Here is a 17,243-nt window from a genome sequence, read left to right on the forward strand (position 1 = left end):
TGCAGTATTAAAGACATTGGCATACCGTGAATTTATATAGTGACATGAAGATGATATTTTCTGTCTTATTATCTATCCCCTTCCTAATGGTTGCTTTCCTGGTACTGAAGTTAGGCTTACCGGCTTATAATTCCTAGGATCGCCTCTGGAACCTTTTTTAAAAATTGGCATTACATTAGCTATTCTCCAGTCATCTGATAAAGAGGCTGATTTAAGCAATAGGTTACATACCACAGTTAGTAGTTCTGCAATTTCATATTTGAGTTCCTTCAGAAATCTTGGTGAATACCATCTGGTCCTGGTGACTTACTATTGTTTAATTTATCAATTTGTGCCAAAAGCTCCTCTACTGACACCTCAATCTGGGACAGTTCCTCAGATTTATCACCTAAAAAGTATGGTTTGACTGTTCCTCACTAGCTCCTTCTTGTACTTAACCAACTTCTTTCCTATCCTCTTGACTACAGTATAGAGTTCCCCCTTTAATAGTTTCATCCCTTAGGGATGTCTCTGCCTGTGTGCTCCTCCGCAGCTTTTGGCTTTGCCCCAGCCCTTAGTTTAAAAAAATCCTCTCCAACCTTTTTAGTTGTACATGGTAATCCTCATTAGGGATTATGAGCAGAATAAATGTGAAAGTACTTGGCTTTGCAAAAATTTATGAACATTTGAAAATGGTTTAGTGGGAATGCTAGGATGTCCTTTTCTCTAGTGAATTAAATATACACTTCCAGTATCTATTTGGACCTACTCAAATTAACAAAAAATATAAATCAATTAGGATTAATCATACTTCCTCAACTAGACCATCCATACACCCTGGCAAGTCATATATTCTCAACCCTCTCTCCCCATACCAATTATTTTCCATAATGTTTCTCCTTAACATTCATTGATAACCATGACTGCTTCTTCAAGTGATGGTCCCTATGTGTATTCCACATATGTGTACGCGTGCACGCCATGCGCCTGAGTCAGGAAATTCTTCAGAGCAGTGTCTGTTGGCCTGCCCATGCTCAGTAGCTCTCCTTGTGCTCCTGACTGAGGGTATAAGAGGCAGTCTGGGTCAATGCCTTGCTAGTTACTTGTTACCATTCCATGGTCACTCCTTCCCACCCAGAACTCAAGAAGCCGGGAGCTTTGCTTACTGAATCATCTGATGGAGAAGGCTATGAGGATCCTTTCCAATCTGGGACAGGGAGACTGCCCTGTACACGAGCCTTAACTTCCTGGCAGTGCCCCTGCAAGCATGTGCCTTTGAGCTGAGCCATCAATATCTAAGCCCAAGGACTCTTCTTCCAGGTCTCCACATGAGCGTTGAGGGCATTCTCATGGGTGCAAGAACAGATCCCCGTTGAGGACTGTCCATAAGAAACACACTTCCTCCCTGAGCTGGTGTATTGTGATTGGAACCTAAGGAACCAGTTCCGATGGAAAACCCCCCAAGGTGCATAAAAAGAAAGATCCGCCAGTTTTGTCCATCACCTCGGTGCCAAAACATAAGGATAGACTCTCGCTGGTTCTGTCTACAAGTACAGGTCCAGACTCATTGTCGGTATTGCCTCATTCACCTCGTCCGGTCACTGTAGATTCACCAGATCCATCAGGCTTAACTGCGGGAACCTCTTGGATATTAGAACGTATCAAGATTTATGTAACACCAGAGATTATATTACTCCCTTATCCAGTCTCGACTTCTTTCCAGCCTGGCCCTCTGGAGGAGGAGCCTGCATTACTGTCTCAGGAGCCATCTCACCTCCAACCATACGGCAGGAGTGCCCTGGTACCAAGAGCGCCTCTGCTACTGGTGGAGCAGTTCTTGGACTTGGATGAATCTGAGGATACGGCCGCACTGGTATCTCCGAAGAGGCAGTTGAATCCTGATAGACAGTCGAGTGGTTACGCTCACCATTCCCTGGTTATGACCCCACCTCCTTTCAGGGACCGCTGGTACCAATTTCTTTGGGGTTCCCCCGCAATCCATTGATCCCTCTTTCTGGCCATATTGGGGTCTGTAGGATCCTTGTGACAAGCATCCAGGCCCCTCTCAAGAATTGTGCTGTTCCTTTCCCTCTCAACAGCCGGTTCCGTCGGTATAAAAGCAGGAAGAGGTGTAACCAGATACACAGGTACCAACGGGTCTGACGGGTGTCTCTTCATCATCCCCAGACAAAGTGATCACTCCTTCACCTTCTCTGTTGGATGATCATTGCCAGGACCACTCTTATGGACCAGGATGTAGTCAATCTGGCCTAGTCGTCAGCACAGGAGTCAGCTCTAGAGGACAGAGCAGGCATCCAGGTTGGGGAATGAAGTCCAGGGTCAGCACTACCAGAGCCAGGGGTCAAGCCAGAGTCAGAACCAAGAATTGAAATTGAGGGTCAGAGCCAAGGTCTGATACAAAATGCGAGAGCCAACGATCAAGCCAGAATCAGGGTCATAAGACTGAGGCTGGGGTTGGAGCCAGGACTGGTAACTTATGATTGGAGGTGAGGTGAAAGAGCAGGAACTGGAGGAAAGGCAAGGATCAAGCACGGAGCACCAGCATGGTGGGAACAGGGGCGAAGGCAGGGGTGAGGCAGGAGCAGAGCAGGAATCGGGAACAGGTTTGGGTGCAGTCCTGGCTCCAACCTGGGCTCAGACTTCTGACCCTGATTCTGGCTTGATCCTTGGCTCTGGCATTTTGTATCAGACCTTGGCTCTGACCCTCAGTTTCAATTCCTGGTTCTGGCTTAAATAGTGTGGTTGGACCGATCAGTGGAACCAGATGAATCTCCAATCAGTGCTCCCATGGGTGATGCCTTGGCTGAGGCTATAGTCCTACTAGCTTTTTAGCCTACTAGGTTTCAGCAGACACCGGATGGAGGCCAGGATGCAGCAGCAGTCTGGGGACACCCAGGTCTCGGTTCAAGACCTGGGACATCACATCCAGGAGCTATTACAAAGAGTGACCAGTGATCTACAAATCCCGTTAGAGGAGATCCAGGACCCTCAACACCAATTTCTGGACATCTTGCAGCCTCAGGGACCGATTTGGCTCTATCCATCAGTGAGGCCATACTAAAACTGGCTAGAGGAGTATGGCACACTCTAGCATCCTGTGTCCCTACGTCAGAAAGGGTTAAGAGGCGGGTTTTTGTTTCTGCTAAATCCTTATTCTCCCATCCTGCCCCCAACTTGCTGGTAGTACAGGCAACTGCTGAAAGGGCTAGGTCACGCTATCAAAGGGCCATCCCGGCAGATAAAGTATGTAAGAGACTGGACCTCCTGGGGAGGAAGGTCTTCTCCTCTGCAAGCCTGCAATTTCATGTCACTAACTACCAAGCATTGTTTGTGAAATAAGATTTTAATTTCTGTTCCAGGCTTGTGGACTTCACAGACAGGCTTTTCACAGAAGACAGGGCCCAATTTCAGTCTCCTTTAGATAACGGGAAGTTAGTGGCAAAGACAGACCTCCGGCTGCAGTGGATACGGTGGACATGGCTTCCAGAAATTTGGCCACTGGTCTAGTCATAAGGGGGGGGATTCCTGGCTGCAATTGTCAGGGTTTCCTAGGGAGGCCCAAAACACCATCCAGGACCTTTGCATCCCAAACAACAGAAAGCTACCCTTATATTGCTCCAGACGAGACATGGGTTGTGTCTTCCAACGTGATGCTCTGCTTATGTCTTGGACAAATGGCCTCAGAAACTCCTTTCCTCCCATTCTCCTGCTTCCACAGGTCATAGGGAAGATACATCATAACAGAGCCACCATTATTCTCTTAGCACCCCACTGCAACAGACATTTCTGGTTCATGGAACTTTTAAGAGTGTCTTCCCATCAACTGATCAGGATTCGCCCTTTAGACCCATAGACTTTAAGGCCAGAAGGGACCATCATGATCATCTAGTCTGACCTCCTGCACATTGCAGGCCACAAAACCTCACCCACCCACTCCTGTAATAGACCTATAACCACTGGCCAAGTTACTGAAGTCCTCAAACGCATGATTTAAAGACTTTAAGTTACAGAGAATCCACCATTTACAGTAGTTTAAAGCTGCAAGTGACCCATGAGTTCCTAACCCTAGATTGGGGAAAGAGCAAATATCCCAATCCAGGCTCATTCCTCCACAGCCTGGTTTTTGGATGGGGTTGGAAATAGAACACTCATGTACAGCCCCTGTTCAGGTGACCCTTAACCAGAATAGAAAAGAGTCTACTTAAATCTGCTATTGGGCCAAATTGAGATGCTTTTCATCCTGGGCACAGCTGTGCCAACATTACCCAGAAACTGTAAGTATTTCAGTTGTTCTTAGACTATCTCCTATTCTTGAAGACTATTAGTTCACTACGAGTACACCTTGCAGCAATTAGTACCTTACTCCTCTGGTGGGAGGATCCTCAGTCTTTACTCACCCAGCTGCGGTATGATTCATGAAAGGCCTGATCAGGACCTTCCCACCAGTGCTTAAACCTCCCCCTCAAAAGGACCTTAACTTTGTCCTGTCCAAGTTCATTAGTTCACCTTTTGAACCTATGGTAACTTGTACCATGGCCCACTTGTCCATGAAAGTGGCATTCTTAGTAGCTATCACCTCAGCTAGGAGGGTCAGTGAGTTTGGAGCCATCATGGCAGACCCTCCTTATACAGTGCTTCTCAAAGAAAAGGTTTCTCTTCGACTACACCCCAAGTTTCTCCCCAAGATTGTTTGAGTTCCATATCAATCAAATGATACTTACCTGTATTCTTCCTAAAACGCCATGCTTCCCTTGAAGACAAGAGACTTCGCTCCCTTGATGTCTGACATGCCTGAGTGTTCTACCTGCAAAGAACCAAACCCATTAGGAAATCTCAGAGAATCTTTATTGCCATAGCAGAGAGGTCGCATGGGCAAGTCATATCCTCCCAGAGGATTTCTAAGTGGGTCTCTGGATGCATCTTAAAGTGCTACAAGTTAGCAAACATTCCTCCCACTGAGGGTATCACAGCTCACTCCACACAAGGCCAGGCTTCTTCCACCACGTCTATCAGATGTTCTGCTGCAGCACATTTGTAGTGGCCACCTGGAGATCAGTTCACATGTTAGCGACGAACTGTGCTCTAGTTTATGCCTTGGCTGTGGATGCAGCGCTGGTATTGGCAGTATTGTAAGCATCTTTGCTACCAGCTTCCTCACAGCCGCCTCCAGTCTGAATACTGCTTGCCAATCATCCACACATGGAATTCACATAGGGATCATCACGCAAAGAGGAAGCGGAGATCACTTACTGTAACTGGAGGTTCTTTAAGATATATGAACCCTATATGCATTCCCCTACTCGCCCTCCATCTTCTCTGCTTCGGATCCTGTTGAATTTGTGGTAAGAAGAGGAACTGGAGAAGGATTGACCCAAACTGCATCTTATACCCTTGGTTGGGAGTGTGAGGAAAGCTATTGAGCATGTGCGGGTGAACAGACGCTGCTTTGAAGAATTTCCAGACTCTGGTGCATGGCATGTATGCATATCCAAGTATGGAATATGGATAAGGGCCACCTATCTCGAAGAACCTCCAGTTACAGTAAGTAGCCTCCACTTCCACAACAACAAAATTGTGGGTTTGTTGTTTTTTTTTAAGTGTCTCCCCTAAATTTGAGTCCTAAGTCCATGTTTCGGCAACTAAGTGGTTTGATTTTCTAAAGTGCTGAGCATGTGACAGCTGTGTCTGAAGGCATTCTGACCTTTTTCTTGCTTTCAGAGGTCAAAACTGCATAGCTATTCAGGCGAGTTCACATATCATGAGTAGGGTATAGAGCCAGCCACATCAACAAAGGCAACCTGAAAAAATAAAGTTGCTGCTCCTGCCTCCTGCTTTTAAGAAACAGCAGCTATGCTGAGATGGTGCTGGTGTGGCTGGCTTAGCATGTCTCCAGTGATGTAGGAAAGGCTTGAATCTATCAAAAGTAAGGAGTAAAAACAGATCCATTAGGGACCTACAATCTACATCTACAATTAAAACAGAAATAAATGAGTTCCTTTCTTAAATTCTTGTTGTTGGCCATTTTTGTGCCCTTATCCTCATTTTATAGAAGGTGAGGACCAGTTTAAAAAGAAAAAAAAAAAAGGACCAGTTTAAAAAAAAAAAAGGCCAGGTGCAGTTAATGTTGTTTTAAATGCTAGTGTTTATGCATTAAAATCCTATTTATTTATACTACTTCGGACAGGAAGAACTCATAGTTACCGCCCTGTCTTACATGTGAAAAAATCTTGGCATATTCAAGTAATTTAGCTTCTTGAGGGCTTGCTCATGTCAATTCCAAGTTGGTGTGTGCGGTGTCCAAGTAGGTGTCATCAGAAGGCTTTTCCCCAGCAGTACCCGTCAGGTCGGCTGCGGAGCCCCCTGGAGTCGCACCTTTATGGCAGTATATATAGGTCCCTACCGACCCACCGCTTCCTCAGTTCCTTCTTACTGCCAGTGACGGTCGTTGGAGCTGCGTGTCTCTATTGCTTTGGTAAGCGTTCCCCTAGTGATCAGACTTTTGATTATCCTGTAAATAGTTTATTAGTTATTGTTAGTCTTTAATAGTTAATTAATTAGATGGAAGCTGGGGGTTCCCCCATCCTCCCCCTAACCAAATTCCCTCACCTCTTGGGGTTTGGGGCCTGCCTCGATCCCAAGGGTTTAAGCCATGCTGGACTTGCCACAAGCCCATGCCAATGGGTGACCCCCACGATTCCTGCCTAAAGTGTCTGGGGGAGGCACATCAAACAGATCGCTGCAAGATCTGCAAAGGGTTCCACCCGAGAACAAAGAAAGAAAGGGACTTCAGGCTCAAACAACTCCTTATGGAGGCAGCCTTCCATCCCCAGCCAGCTCCGGGCCAGCCAAACCTAGCACCGAGCTTCTCCGTGCAGAGTGCTCCAGGCTCCGTTAGAGAAACGACAAAGGAAGGACTCTAAGCATAGAGATCCTTGACACAGTCACTCCCCAGAGCCGAAGCCCACGATGGCAATGCAGCACCGCTAACACTCACCAGTGCTGCATAAATGGCACAAGAAGACAGATAGAGAGCACTCGCCCACAGTGAGAGCAGCCAGGTCTGCCAGCGGTGTGCGTCCCGCGCAGGGGCACCCGGCGCTGGTCTTGGAGGAACTCAAGGCGCTGCACCGTCTAGTGGCAAGCCTACAATGATGAGGCACTGCTCACCTTCCCATGGCACTGTTCTCTGGCACCATCCCGCTCGGCACTGCTGTGGTGTCCTCGCTTGGGGGTCCCTGGCACAGACCTCTTTACAGGCCTCACTTGACGCAGCAGCCTCTGCCACACGAACCATGTCCTCTGCCATAGCCATGAGGAAGAGCTTATGGCTCCAGGTGTCGGGCCTTCCCCCAGAGATCCAACAAACAATTCAAGAGTTGCCCTTCGACGGCATGAGGCTGTTTTCTGAGCAGACAGATTCCAAGCTCCATAGCCAGGGCCGGCTCTGGGTTTTTTGCCGCCCCAGGCAAAAACGCCTCCCACCGGCTCCCCCCACCCCCTGGTTCCTGCTCTTCCCGGCCGGCCGGAGCGCCAGGAGGAGGGCGGAGAGCCCGGCCGCGGCCCCGCTCTCCCTGGCCGGCTGAAGCGCCGGGAGGAGGGCCGCCCCCCTCCAGGTGCCGCCCCAAGCACATGCTTGGGGGGGCTGGTGCTTGGAGCCAGCCCTGTCCATAGCCTAAAGGATTCATGGGAAACATTGAAATTGCTGGGTCTGCATACCCCCGCCACCCAGCAGAAACACTTTAAGCCCCAACCCCCTCCGCACTTCTACCTACCCCAGCCTAGGCAGGACTTTTCCAGGAAGTGGGGCAGGCATGGTAGGCATAAGCCTCATCACCATCCACTGCCCAGTCAAGGCCAGGGCTCAGCGAGGCAGTCATAAGGCTCTAAGCAAGCCTTGTGATGGCATGCTCGGGGGCAAAGCACCAGTCCACTCACTGGACCCTTCACTCTGTTTTGTGAATTGTTTGTCCCACTTCTGTCGTGCTTGGACCCAGATAACCTCAAATTGCTGGGTCCTTCGCACCATAGAAGTAGGATATTCTCTTCAATTCTGCTCCTCCCATACCCCTTCCCCATCCCTCTTCAAGGACTCTTCTCACTAGCAGCTCCTCATGCAGGAGGTTCAAATGTTCCTCACCGCGGGAGCAGTGGAGGAGGTTCCACAGGAACTAAGGGGCAACAGATTCTACTCCCGATATTTCCTAATCCCCAAAGCCAAAGGGGGTCTCAGACCTGTCGTTGACCTGCAACGCCTCAACAGGTTCATGAATAAGTTGAGGTGCCGCATGGTCTCTTTGACTGCCATCATCCTGTCCCTGGATCCCAGATACTGGTGTGCTGTCCTCAACCTAAAGGACTCGTACTTCCACATATCAATAGTTCCAGCCCACAAATGCTTTCTCAGGTTCGTAGTGCACCATAACCATTACCAGTTTACAGTCCTCCCCTTTGTCCTGTCAGCAGCCACTCGAGTTTTTATCAAGTGTGTGGCAGTCATAGCTGCCTTCCTGAGAAGAAGGCAGGTGCAGGTCTTCCCATACCTCAATGACTGGCTGGTCAACTTGATGAGATCCACCTTCAACAAGCTGGGTCTCCTCCTGAACGTACACAAATCAACTCTATCCCCTACTCAGAGAATAGAATTCATTGGGGGCAGTGTTGGACTTGGGTCAGGCCAGAGCCTTCCTGACCGAGACTCGTTTTCGGACAATGCAAGACATCATAGAAGGCTTCAAGCAGTACCCCACCACCACAGCAAGGAATTGCTTGAAGCTCCTCGGTCATATGGCAGCTTGTACCTACATGGCACAATAAGCAAGGCTGAGGCTCAGACCTCTCCAGGCCTTGCTGGCGTCAACTTATCGGCCAGGGTCCAACAGCCTGGATAAGGTGGTCACACTCCCACTGCCAGTTCTCGGGTCACTCCAGTGGTGGCTCAACCCACATGCGGTATGCACAGGGATCCCCTTTACCAAACCGCAGCCCTTTCTGTCCCTGGTCACAGACACATCAGCATTGGGGTGGGGAGCTCATCTGGAAGAACTCAGGATCCAGGGACTTTGGTCGCAAGTCGAGCTCTTGCTTCTCGTCAATATCAGGGAGCTGAGAGTGGTCCGCCTGGCATGCCAGACCTTCCATGTCCACTTGCGAAGGCATAGTGTGGAGTTGATGATGGACAATACAACCACAATGTTTTATATAAACAAGCATGGTGGAACTCGCTCCTTTCCCCTATATTAGGAAGCTCTCACACTGTGGGACTTCTGCATAGCCCACTCAATTCACCTGGAAACATCCTACGTCCTGGTTCTCCTAACAAGCTGGCAGACTATCTCAGCAGATCATTCCACAACCACAAGTGGTCCATTCGCCCAGACATGGTGACTAGCATTTTCCAAAGGTGGGGAGTTCCCCAGATAGACCTGTTCACTACAAAAAGCAACAGGCAGTGTCTACAGTTCTGTTTGTTCCAGAATCACAACCTGGGCTCCCTCGTGGACGCGTTCCTCCTTCCTTGGACGGACCACCTGCTGTACGTGTTCCTGCCTTTCCCGCTCATCCACAAGATTCTGCTCAAGATCCGCAGGGAGAGGGCCACAGCCATACTGATAGCTTCAGCTGGGCCTTGCCAGGACTGGTATACCACGCTCCTGGAGCTGTCGGTGGATACCCCAATCTCATAGCCCTTGCTTCCGGACCTGATCCCTCAAGATCATGACCATCTCCAGTGTTCCAGCCTTGAGTCTGTCCACGTTACAGCTTGGAAGCTTCCTGGTTAAACCAAGTAGAACTAATGTGCTCCAATCCCATTAGGGAGCTTCTCCTTGGCAGTAGGAAACCCTGTACCTGGGCCACCTACTTGGCCAAGTGGAAAAGATTCTCAATCTGGTGTTTGCAGGCCTGTACCCTTCCACTGCAGACACTGATACCTCTCACCTTGGATTATCTGCTGTATTTAAAGAAGCAGGGCCTGTCAGTCTCATCAGTAAGGGTTGACCTAGCCGCCATTTCGGCATTCTACCCATGAGTGTCTGGCCAATCAGTCTTCTCCAACCTGATGGTCGGTCGGTTTTTTAAAGGTCTTGACAGATTATACCCATAAGTTAGGCAGCCGATCCCGGTTTGGGACTTCAATCTGGTTCTTTCAAGACTAATAGGGCCCCCCTTCAAGCCCCTAGTGACTTGCTCATTATTCTTTCTGTCATGGAAAGTGGCAATTCTGGTCGCAATAACATTAACTAGGAGAGTGTCCGAGCTTAAGGCCTTAACTTCTGACCCTCCTTGCACCATTTTTTATAAGGACAAGGTCAGCTTAGTCCTTACCCAGCTTTTCTCCCAAAGGTCGTCTCTGTTTCATGCCAATCAAGACATTTTTCTCCCAGTCTTTTACCCTAAGCCACACGCTGCTAACAGTTGGGAGCAAAGACTCCACTCCTTGGACATACAGCGAGCATTGGCCTTTTATATCGAGCGCCCAAAGCCGTTTCACAAGTCAATTCAGTTGTTTGTGGCAGTAGTTGATAGGATTAAGAGCCTCACGGTGTCTTCTCAAAGAATTTCATCATGGATCTCGTCCTGTATCCGGGCATGTTACGATTTGGCAAAGATACCTGCCCCAGCACTAATGGCACATTCTACAAGGGCGCAGGTGTCTTCGGTGGCATTCCTGGCCCAGGAGATCTGCAGGGCAGCGACGTGGTAATTGATCCACATTTTTACCTCTCATTACCCAGCATGCCAGGGACGATGCAGCATTCGGCAGAGTGGTGCTTCAGTCAGCAATTCCATGAACTCGGACCCCTCCTAGGAAATGCTTGGGAGTCACCTACTTGGAATCGACATGAGCAAGCACTTGAAGAAGAAAAAACAGTTACTTACCTTCTTGTAACTATTGTTTTTCGAGATGTGCTGTTCATGTTCATTCCAAGACCCACCCGCCTCCCCTCTGTCAGAGAATCCGGCAAGAAGGAACTGAAGAGGCAGCGGGTCGGCAGGGACCTATATACACCGCTGTGAAGGCACCACTCCAGGGGGGCTCCACAGCTGACCCGACGGGTACCACTAGGGGAAAAACCTTCTGACAACTGTGCACGCGGAACGTGCACACCTACTTGGAATGGATGTGAGCAACACAACCCGAAGAACAACTGTTACAAGAAGGTAGGTAACCGTGTATTTTTTTTTTTTTTTTATACAATAGTCCTTCTGCCTCTATGGCAATAAGTATTTTTATGCTTGGGAGAATCTGATTGGTGTTTGAATGCTACTTAAAATTTCTGTTTACTGCATCCATATAGATATATTTACAAATAGTATATAGCATATTTATTTGTACAGCTTGCAAATTTTAAACTGGTGCTAAAATGCTTCTCTTTTTATTATAAGGGTTTAATTTCTGTTGAACTGAAAGGCCATCCAAATGCCCTCCTGAGCTGCCTCAGCTGATGCTGTTTAAGCAATTTTGAGATTAAGCTGTAATGGTGCCCTGCTGCAACTATAAAACTTGAAACAAATGAAATATTTTAAATTATTTTAAATGGAATTTATTTGCTGAGGTAATTATTGTGTCAAAACTGAAATCCTTCTTAGTGAGGATTTTACTTATTCTCAAATAGTAGTTCAAAGCTAAAAAGCTGTCTTTTTCCCTTAGCCACTGAAATGAAAGTTGAACTATATGAATCACTGCCCTATGCCCAGTCTGGTTCCCATGAAAGTCAGTAAGAGCACTGCATTTAACTTTCAATAGCAGCAGGGTAGGGCTCCAGGGATTAATTGACTAATTGCCTGTATTTTTAAATGTAAGATTATATAAATCTATTTGAGGGCTTTCATTATTTGTTAATGGAAGGATAGTTATGTGGATATGGACTGGAAGTGAGGAATAGAACCAAGGTTCTCTAGCTTTTCCATAGATTCCTGTAAGACTTCGGGCAAATCACTTAACTATTCAATGCTTCTGTTCACCATCTCTGAATAAGAAACTATTATGATCCCTATTTTAGTGACGTTGTGAATCTTAATATCCACTGTTGGTAAAGCTCTTTGAACTCCTGAGATGGGAAGTGCTATAGAAGTGCAAGAAGTCATTAAATAATATGATTTAGGCTTAAATTTAATTATATAATTCTTGTATTATAATTCAAGTAATACAGAATTTATATTCCATTGATCAATATTTTTTTTATTGGCTAAGGATGGTGCAGCAAAGCAAGGCTGCAAGTAGTGAATGTCAGACCTTTTGATCGGATACTCATATTGTGGATGTCATGGATGCTTTTATTCCATTTTATACATACAAATGTAATATAAATGCATTTTTTTCCACCTCTCAGAGCTAAGCCTCCTTTTATAAGTATACATGCAGCAAAATAAATACAGTTTCTCAGAAAATAAGTTGTAAAAACTATTGACAAAACTCCCATTCAATGAATGTTTTGATATAGATTTATAAAATTGCACCTTTTAGGAGTGCAATGTAAATTTTATTCACAGTAACAGGCATTTTGTTCCTTTTAGCCCAGGCATTCCTGAATGACCATCACTTAATGAGAGCTGTACATTACTGAAAGAAGTTTTTCTATAGCTTTCTTAAGTAGTTGTGTTCTGTTGTCTGATGATTATATGAGGTATGTTAGGGTGGAGAGTAAAGGAGTAAGAAGAGTGCTACTGCTTTGATTTATGTTTTTTAACTCCTATGGTGTATTTAAATGTATATTAAGAGTTGTGTAGTTTCATATAGATTAAAATCAAAACAACTAAATAGATAAAAATAAATATAAAGGTGCCTGAGATTTCAAACAGGGCTCTCTCTCTCTTTTTTTTGGCACATTTTGCACCAACAATACATAATTTCAGTTTGTGCTTATTCTTGGCAATTAACTGTAGTGTGGAGTTCATTATACCTACAAAAATGGAGGCCCAGTTTGAAAAATAGACCCAGAAAATGTGTCCTTGTATATTCATAGGTGTGGAAGTAAACATTTTGTGATTTATTTTTGCTTAAATCTAAGAATAACACTACTTCGTTCCCTCACAGTGAAAGGGTGTTGAGTCTGAAGTTACACTTGTAAAGGACTTTGAGATTGTACAATAAAATGAGCTATGGAAATACAAAATATTATTACTTATAAAGTTTCTTTACACTTTTTTTTTTTCCACCCCCCCAGGTATGCATTCCTCAGCAGCAACAGAACTGTTTGTTACTGGAGCATTGCCAACCTCTGGAACATTTCCACCAACATCTGCTTTATCAGCTTATCAGCATCCTAACTCTTTCAGCAGTAGAAACTTTGCTACTACTCCATCTCTCACACTTCAAGATACAACATTCAGTGCTACATCAAATGGTCTTTTAACTGCTCATGACCCTTTATTGCAAATCAAGACATCACAAGGCACAGTTCCAACTGCTCTGACATTTGAGCGCTTAGGCAGCTCTGTTTTAAGTACCAGCATACCACCTCAGTCATCAACGTACCGTTCTGCTCAAGAGTCCGCACCCCATCTCTTGCAACCTCAATTTAGTTTGTTGCCTTCAACACTTGGAGGAGCTCAGCAGGCTTCTCAGGCATATAGCACATCTGTCTTTTCTGGTTCCACTGCCTCCATTGATAGAGCACTTCAGCGAGAATGTAGTGTTATTAAACACCATCAGCGGCCTTCAAGTACACAGTCTGTTCAGGCACAACTGACTGGTTCACAGCATTCCTTACACAGTTATTTATCAAGTACAAGTGGAGTTAATTTTCAGGATACATCCAGGCAGTCAGCACTGTCCTGCAGTCCAGTTGGAGATGCTACTCAGGTGAGCAATGGAGGATCACAACAGAAGACCTCTCAAGTCTCAGTGGAACTTGCTCAGTCTTATACATCTGCAATTCCGTCACCTGGTTTCCCATCTACTTCTACAGCAAAAGCAAAAAACTGTTCTACAAAGCAGCTATCAAGGTCAACAAAGACCCCCAAACCTCAAAATGTAGCCTCTCCTGTGCAGACACAAAGCTACTCCAAAACTGCACAAAACCAGAGTTCTGTAATAGCAGGCCAAGCACAAATCTATTCTACAGCACAGCTACCAAGTCTGTTATCAGTCAGCCAATCCCAAAACTATGTTTCCACACAGTCACAGAATATGCCATCAGTCAGTCATTCACAAGTTTTCTCATCTAGCAAGGTTGAGAAGCTGCCCTCATTATATAAAACACTGACTTTTTCTGGGCAATCGCAAACTATAACTTCTGATAGTCAGACAACACTAAGTTACTCTGCAGATCAACAGGTATTAACTTCAGTTCCAAATGAGAACTACTCTGGTCAAACAAGGGATCTTTCTTCAGTTAGCCAATCTCAGAGTTATTCTTCTAATCACTCTCAGGGTTTATCTCCCGTTAACCAATCACAGGTTAGTTATTCATCTCAATCACAGGTTTTGTCAGCTGTTAGTCCTTCAGAAAGTTATACTTCAGGGCAATCTTTAACATTAACTTCACCTTCTCTTCCATTTTCTTCCTCCCCTCGTGTTCAAAATTTGTCAGCCTCAAGCCCAAACCAGAACTATATTTCTTTACATTCTTCTCAGAATTCTCAGACACAAGAATCATCTTCTCCACAGTCTCAAAAGTTTTTGACAGCTGTTCAGTCTCCTACTTTTGCATCCCCAGCTCATTCACAGACAGTGCAGAACAATAGATCTTCCTCAGATACAAAAACATATGTTAAAAGGAAATCTGACTCTAACTTGTATGCTTCATCAAAACAGGAAGATGAATTGTCAATGCAAGATTTACAGGCATTGCAACAGCAAGCTTCTCTTGAATCCTCTACCCAAAGGCTAACCGATAGTGAAATTAATGCTCAGGACACTGCCTATAGGGTCTCAAAGGCAGATGACAGATATTCTCAAAGTGTAATCAGAAGTAATTCTCGTCTTGAAGACCAAGTTGTTGGGCTTACTCTTCAAGGGTCAAAAAAAGATGAGAGGATGGTTGGTTCTGTGGCACAGCTTACTCAACAGATCGGCCATATCACTAATGTAATAAGCCATGATATTAAAAAGGCAGCTAATTTAATGCAGACAACACAAGTAAGTTTAAATGCGAAAGAACTAAACCAGCAGCATTCTCTTATGCATAAAGTACATGAAACTAAGGCCCAAGAACAGCAGGGCCAAGTCATTAGCACATCATCACAGATTCAAGCTCATGCCTTGAGGCATGGCAATCAGCTATGTTTGCCTAATGCACAGGTACTTCTGGAATCTGCCTGTGACTTACAAATTCTTCAGCAGTCAATACTGCAGTCAGGCTTAGGACAAGCAAAGGCATCGCCACATTTGCGACGAATACAGAGTCCTCAGCAGGTAGCACATCAGTTCCTTCAAATGGATAGTCACATTATTCAAAGTAATGGGGGTCATTCTCAGCAACAGCTTCATCCTCAAAATGCAGAAGTTATTAAAATGGACATTTCTGAGTCCTCAAAACCACTACAGCAACATATGACATCAAAAGACCATTTTACTCAACCAAATCAACATGAATCAAAGAATCAGTTTGTTTCTCTTGGTTCGATATGTTTTCCAGAGTCTATGCTTCTCAGTGATGAGAGGAATATATTGTCTAATGTGGATGACATCTTAGCAGCAACAGCAGCAGCGTGTGGGGTCACACCATCAGAATTTGCCAAATCCACATCTAATGAAGAAGAAATCCAATCTGTTGAAAATGGTGATGATTCCAAATCTCAGTTCCAGTCAATAGATGTACGTCACATATCTCCTAGTTTCAGCTCCTCACCCACTGTAGTTGGAAAACCACATAGCATAAATAATATTTCTCTAAATGGAAGCCAAGTTACTATAAACCTTACAACAGTATCTACAATACAATCAAAACATGTGATCCTTGATCAACATATGGAGACTTCTGATCAAAACGTATCAGCTAGAATGACTTCTCCAGCCCTTGGACCTAGTCAAGAGGAGCAAGAACAAGGTTCTGGCAAAGTTAAGAAACACTCTAGCATTAGTCATGAATCTGAAGAAGACAATGATGTTCCCATTGATGGTACACTGAATGCTAGAGACTCCGAATTTGCTTCAAGTTGTCGAAGTCTAAGTGAAGAGAGCGTTACATCAGATAATGATTTTAATATGGGTTGTGATGATGGCATTGTAGTAGGTAACAAGATTAAAGGTCCATTGCAACCAATATCTGTGCTACAACCAGGAGATGGAAGCGGTAGCAAAACTGAAGAAGAGAACCAAGATTTAAGTCAAGGGAACTTTCAAAAGAAAAAAAGTAAAGGAAAAAGCCAAATAAAAAATTCTACAGAAGATGACAGTGCAAGCCAGAAACAACTGAAACGAAGTGGACAGTGCAAACGTCAGACTGTAAGAGGAACTGACATATGTTTACCATATTCTTCTCCTGTTTCTGAAAGCTGTTATGATATTTATCAACACCAAGAAAGAATGAGGCAAAAAATTAAAGAAGTGGAAGAAAAGCAACCAGAAGTCAAAACAGGATTCCTTGCATCTTTTTTAGACTTTCTAAAATCTGGGCCCAGGCAACAGTTTTCAGCACCTGCTGTACGAATGCCTAACAGGACTAGGCGGCCAGTTACCCAGATAGTCCGTGCCCCGGGTCCCCAGCCACCTTCAAAGCCGCAGCCAGCAGCAGCTCCTTTGTCTGTTGAGGGTGGCTGTGAAAGTCCAACCAAAAAAGTTGATGATGAACTTAAGAAAAATTTGGAAACATTGCCTTCATTTTCTTCTGATGAAGATGATTCTGTAGGGGGTAACCACGATCTTCAGAAGAGCATTTCTACAGCATTATCAGCTTTGGATGATACTGCTGACAAAAAAAACAAATCAGGTAAAATAGTTTACATTCAAAGACATAATTCTGTTGTTTTTGCATATACTTTACTTTTTAGCTTTAGATATCTTTAGTTTTAGATAAACATATCTTTCAAAAGACCTTTGTTAGGTCACACTAAAATTTAGGAGTAATATTCAAATTATTGAACTGAGATTTAACTGAATTAGTGTTTTCCACAATAGTGGAAGTTATGTGGCTAAATCCTTGTACGTTGTTTTGAAAATATATCCTTAAATATTTCTTTTTCAGTATAAAAGATGATTTTGGCACAGAATGGGGAAACTTGTATTTTAGTAAACTGATATCAACTCTATTATTTTCTAACTCAAAATGGTAGATAAGGTTTTGCCTGTAAAACTCAAC

The 17,243-nt window shown here is 44.9% G+C and overlaps 1 protein-coding gene across 2 annotated transcripts in view; it reads left to right on the forward strand.

Annotated features, from left to right (window-relative positions):
• QSER1 (glutamine and serine rich 1) overlaps nt 1–17,243 on the forward strand; it is an 82,871-nt gene that overhangs the window by 30,012 nt on the left and 35,616 nt on the right. For both annotated transcript variants that reach the window (XM_034769925.1, XM_034769924.1), the window contains exon 4: nt 13,167–16,874. In XM_034769925.1, the coding sequence (XP_034625816.1) occupies nt 13,167–16,874 (3,708 nt within the window). The remainder of the gene's footprint in view (nt 1–13,166; nt 16,875–17,243) is intronic.

The sequence above is a fragment of the Trachemys scripta genome, chromosome 4 (genome assembly GCF_013100865.1).
Source record: "Trachemys scripta elegans isolate TJP31775 chromosome 4, CAS_Tse_1.0, whole genome shotgun sequence".
Lineage (NCBI taxonomy): Eukaryota > Metazoa > Chordata > Testudines > Emydidae > Trachemys > Trachemys scripta.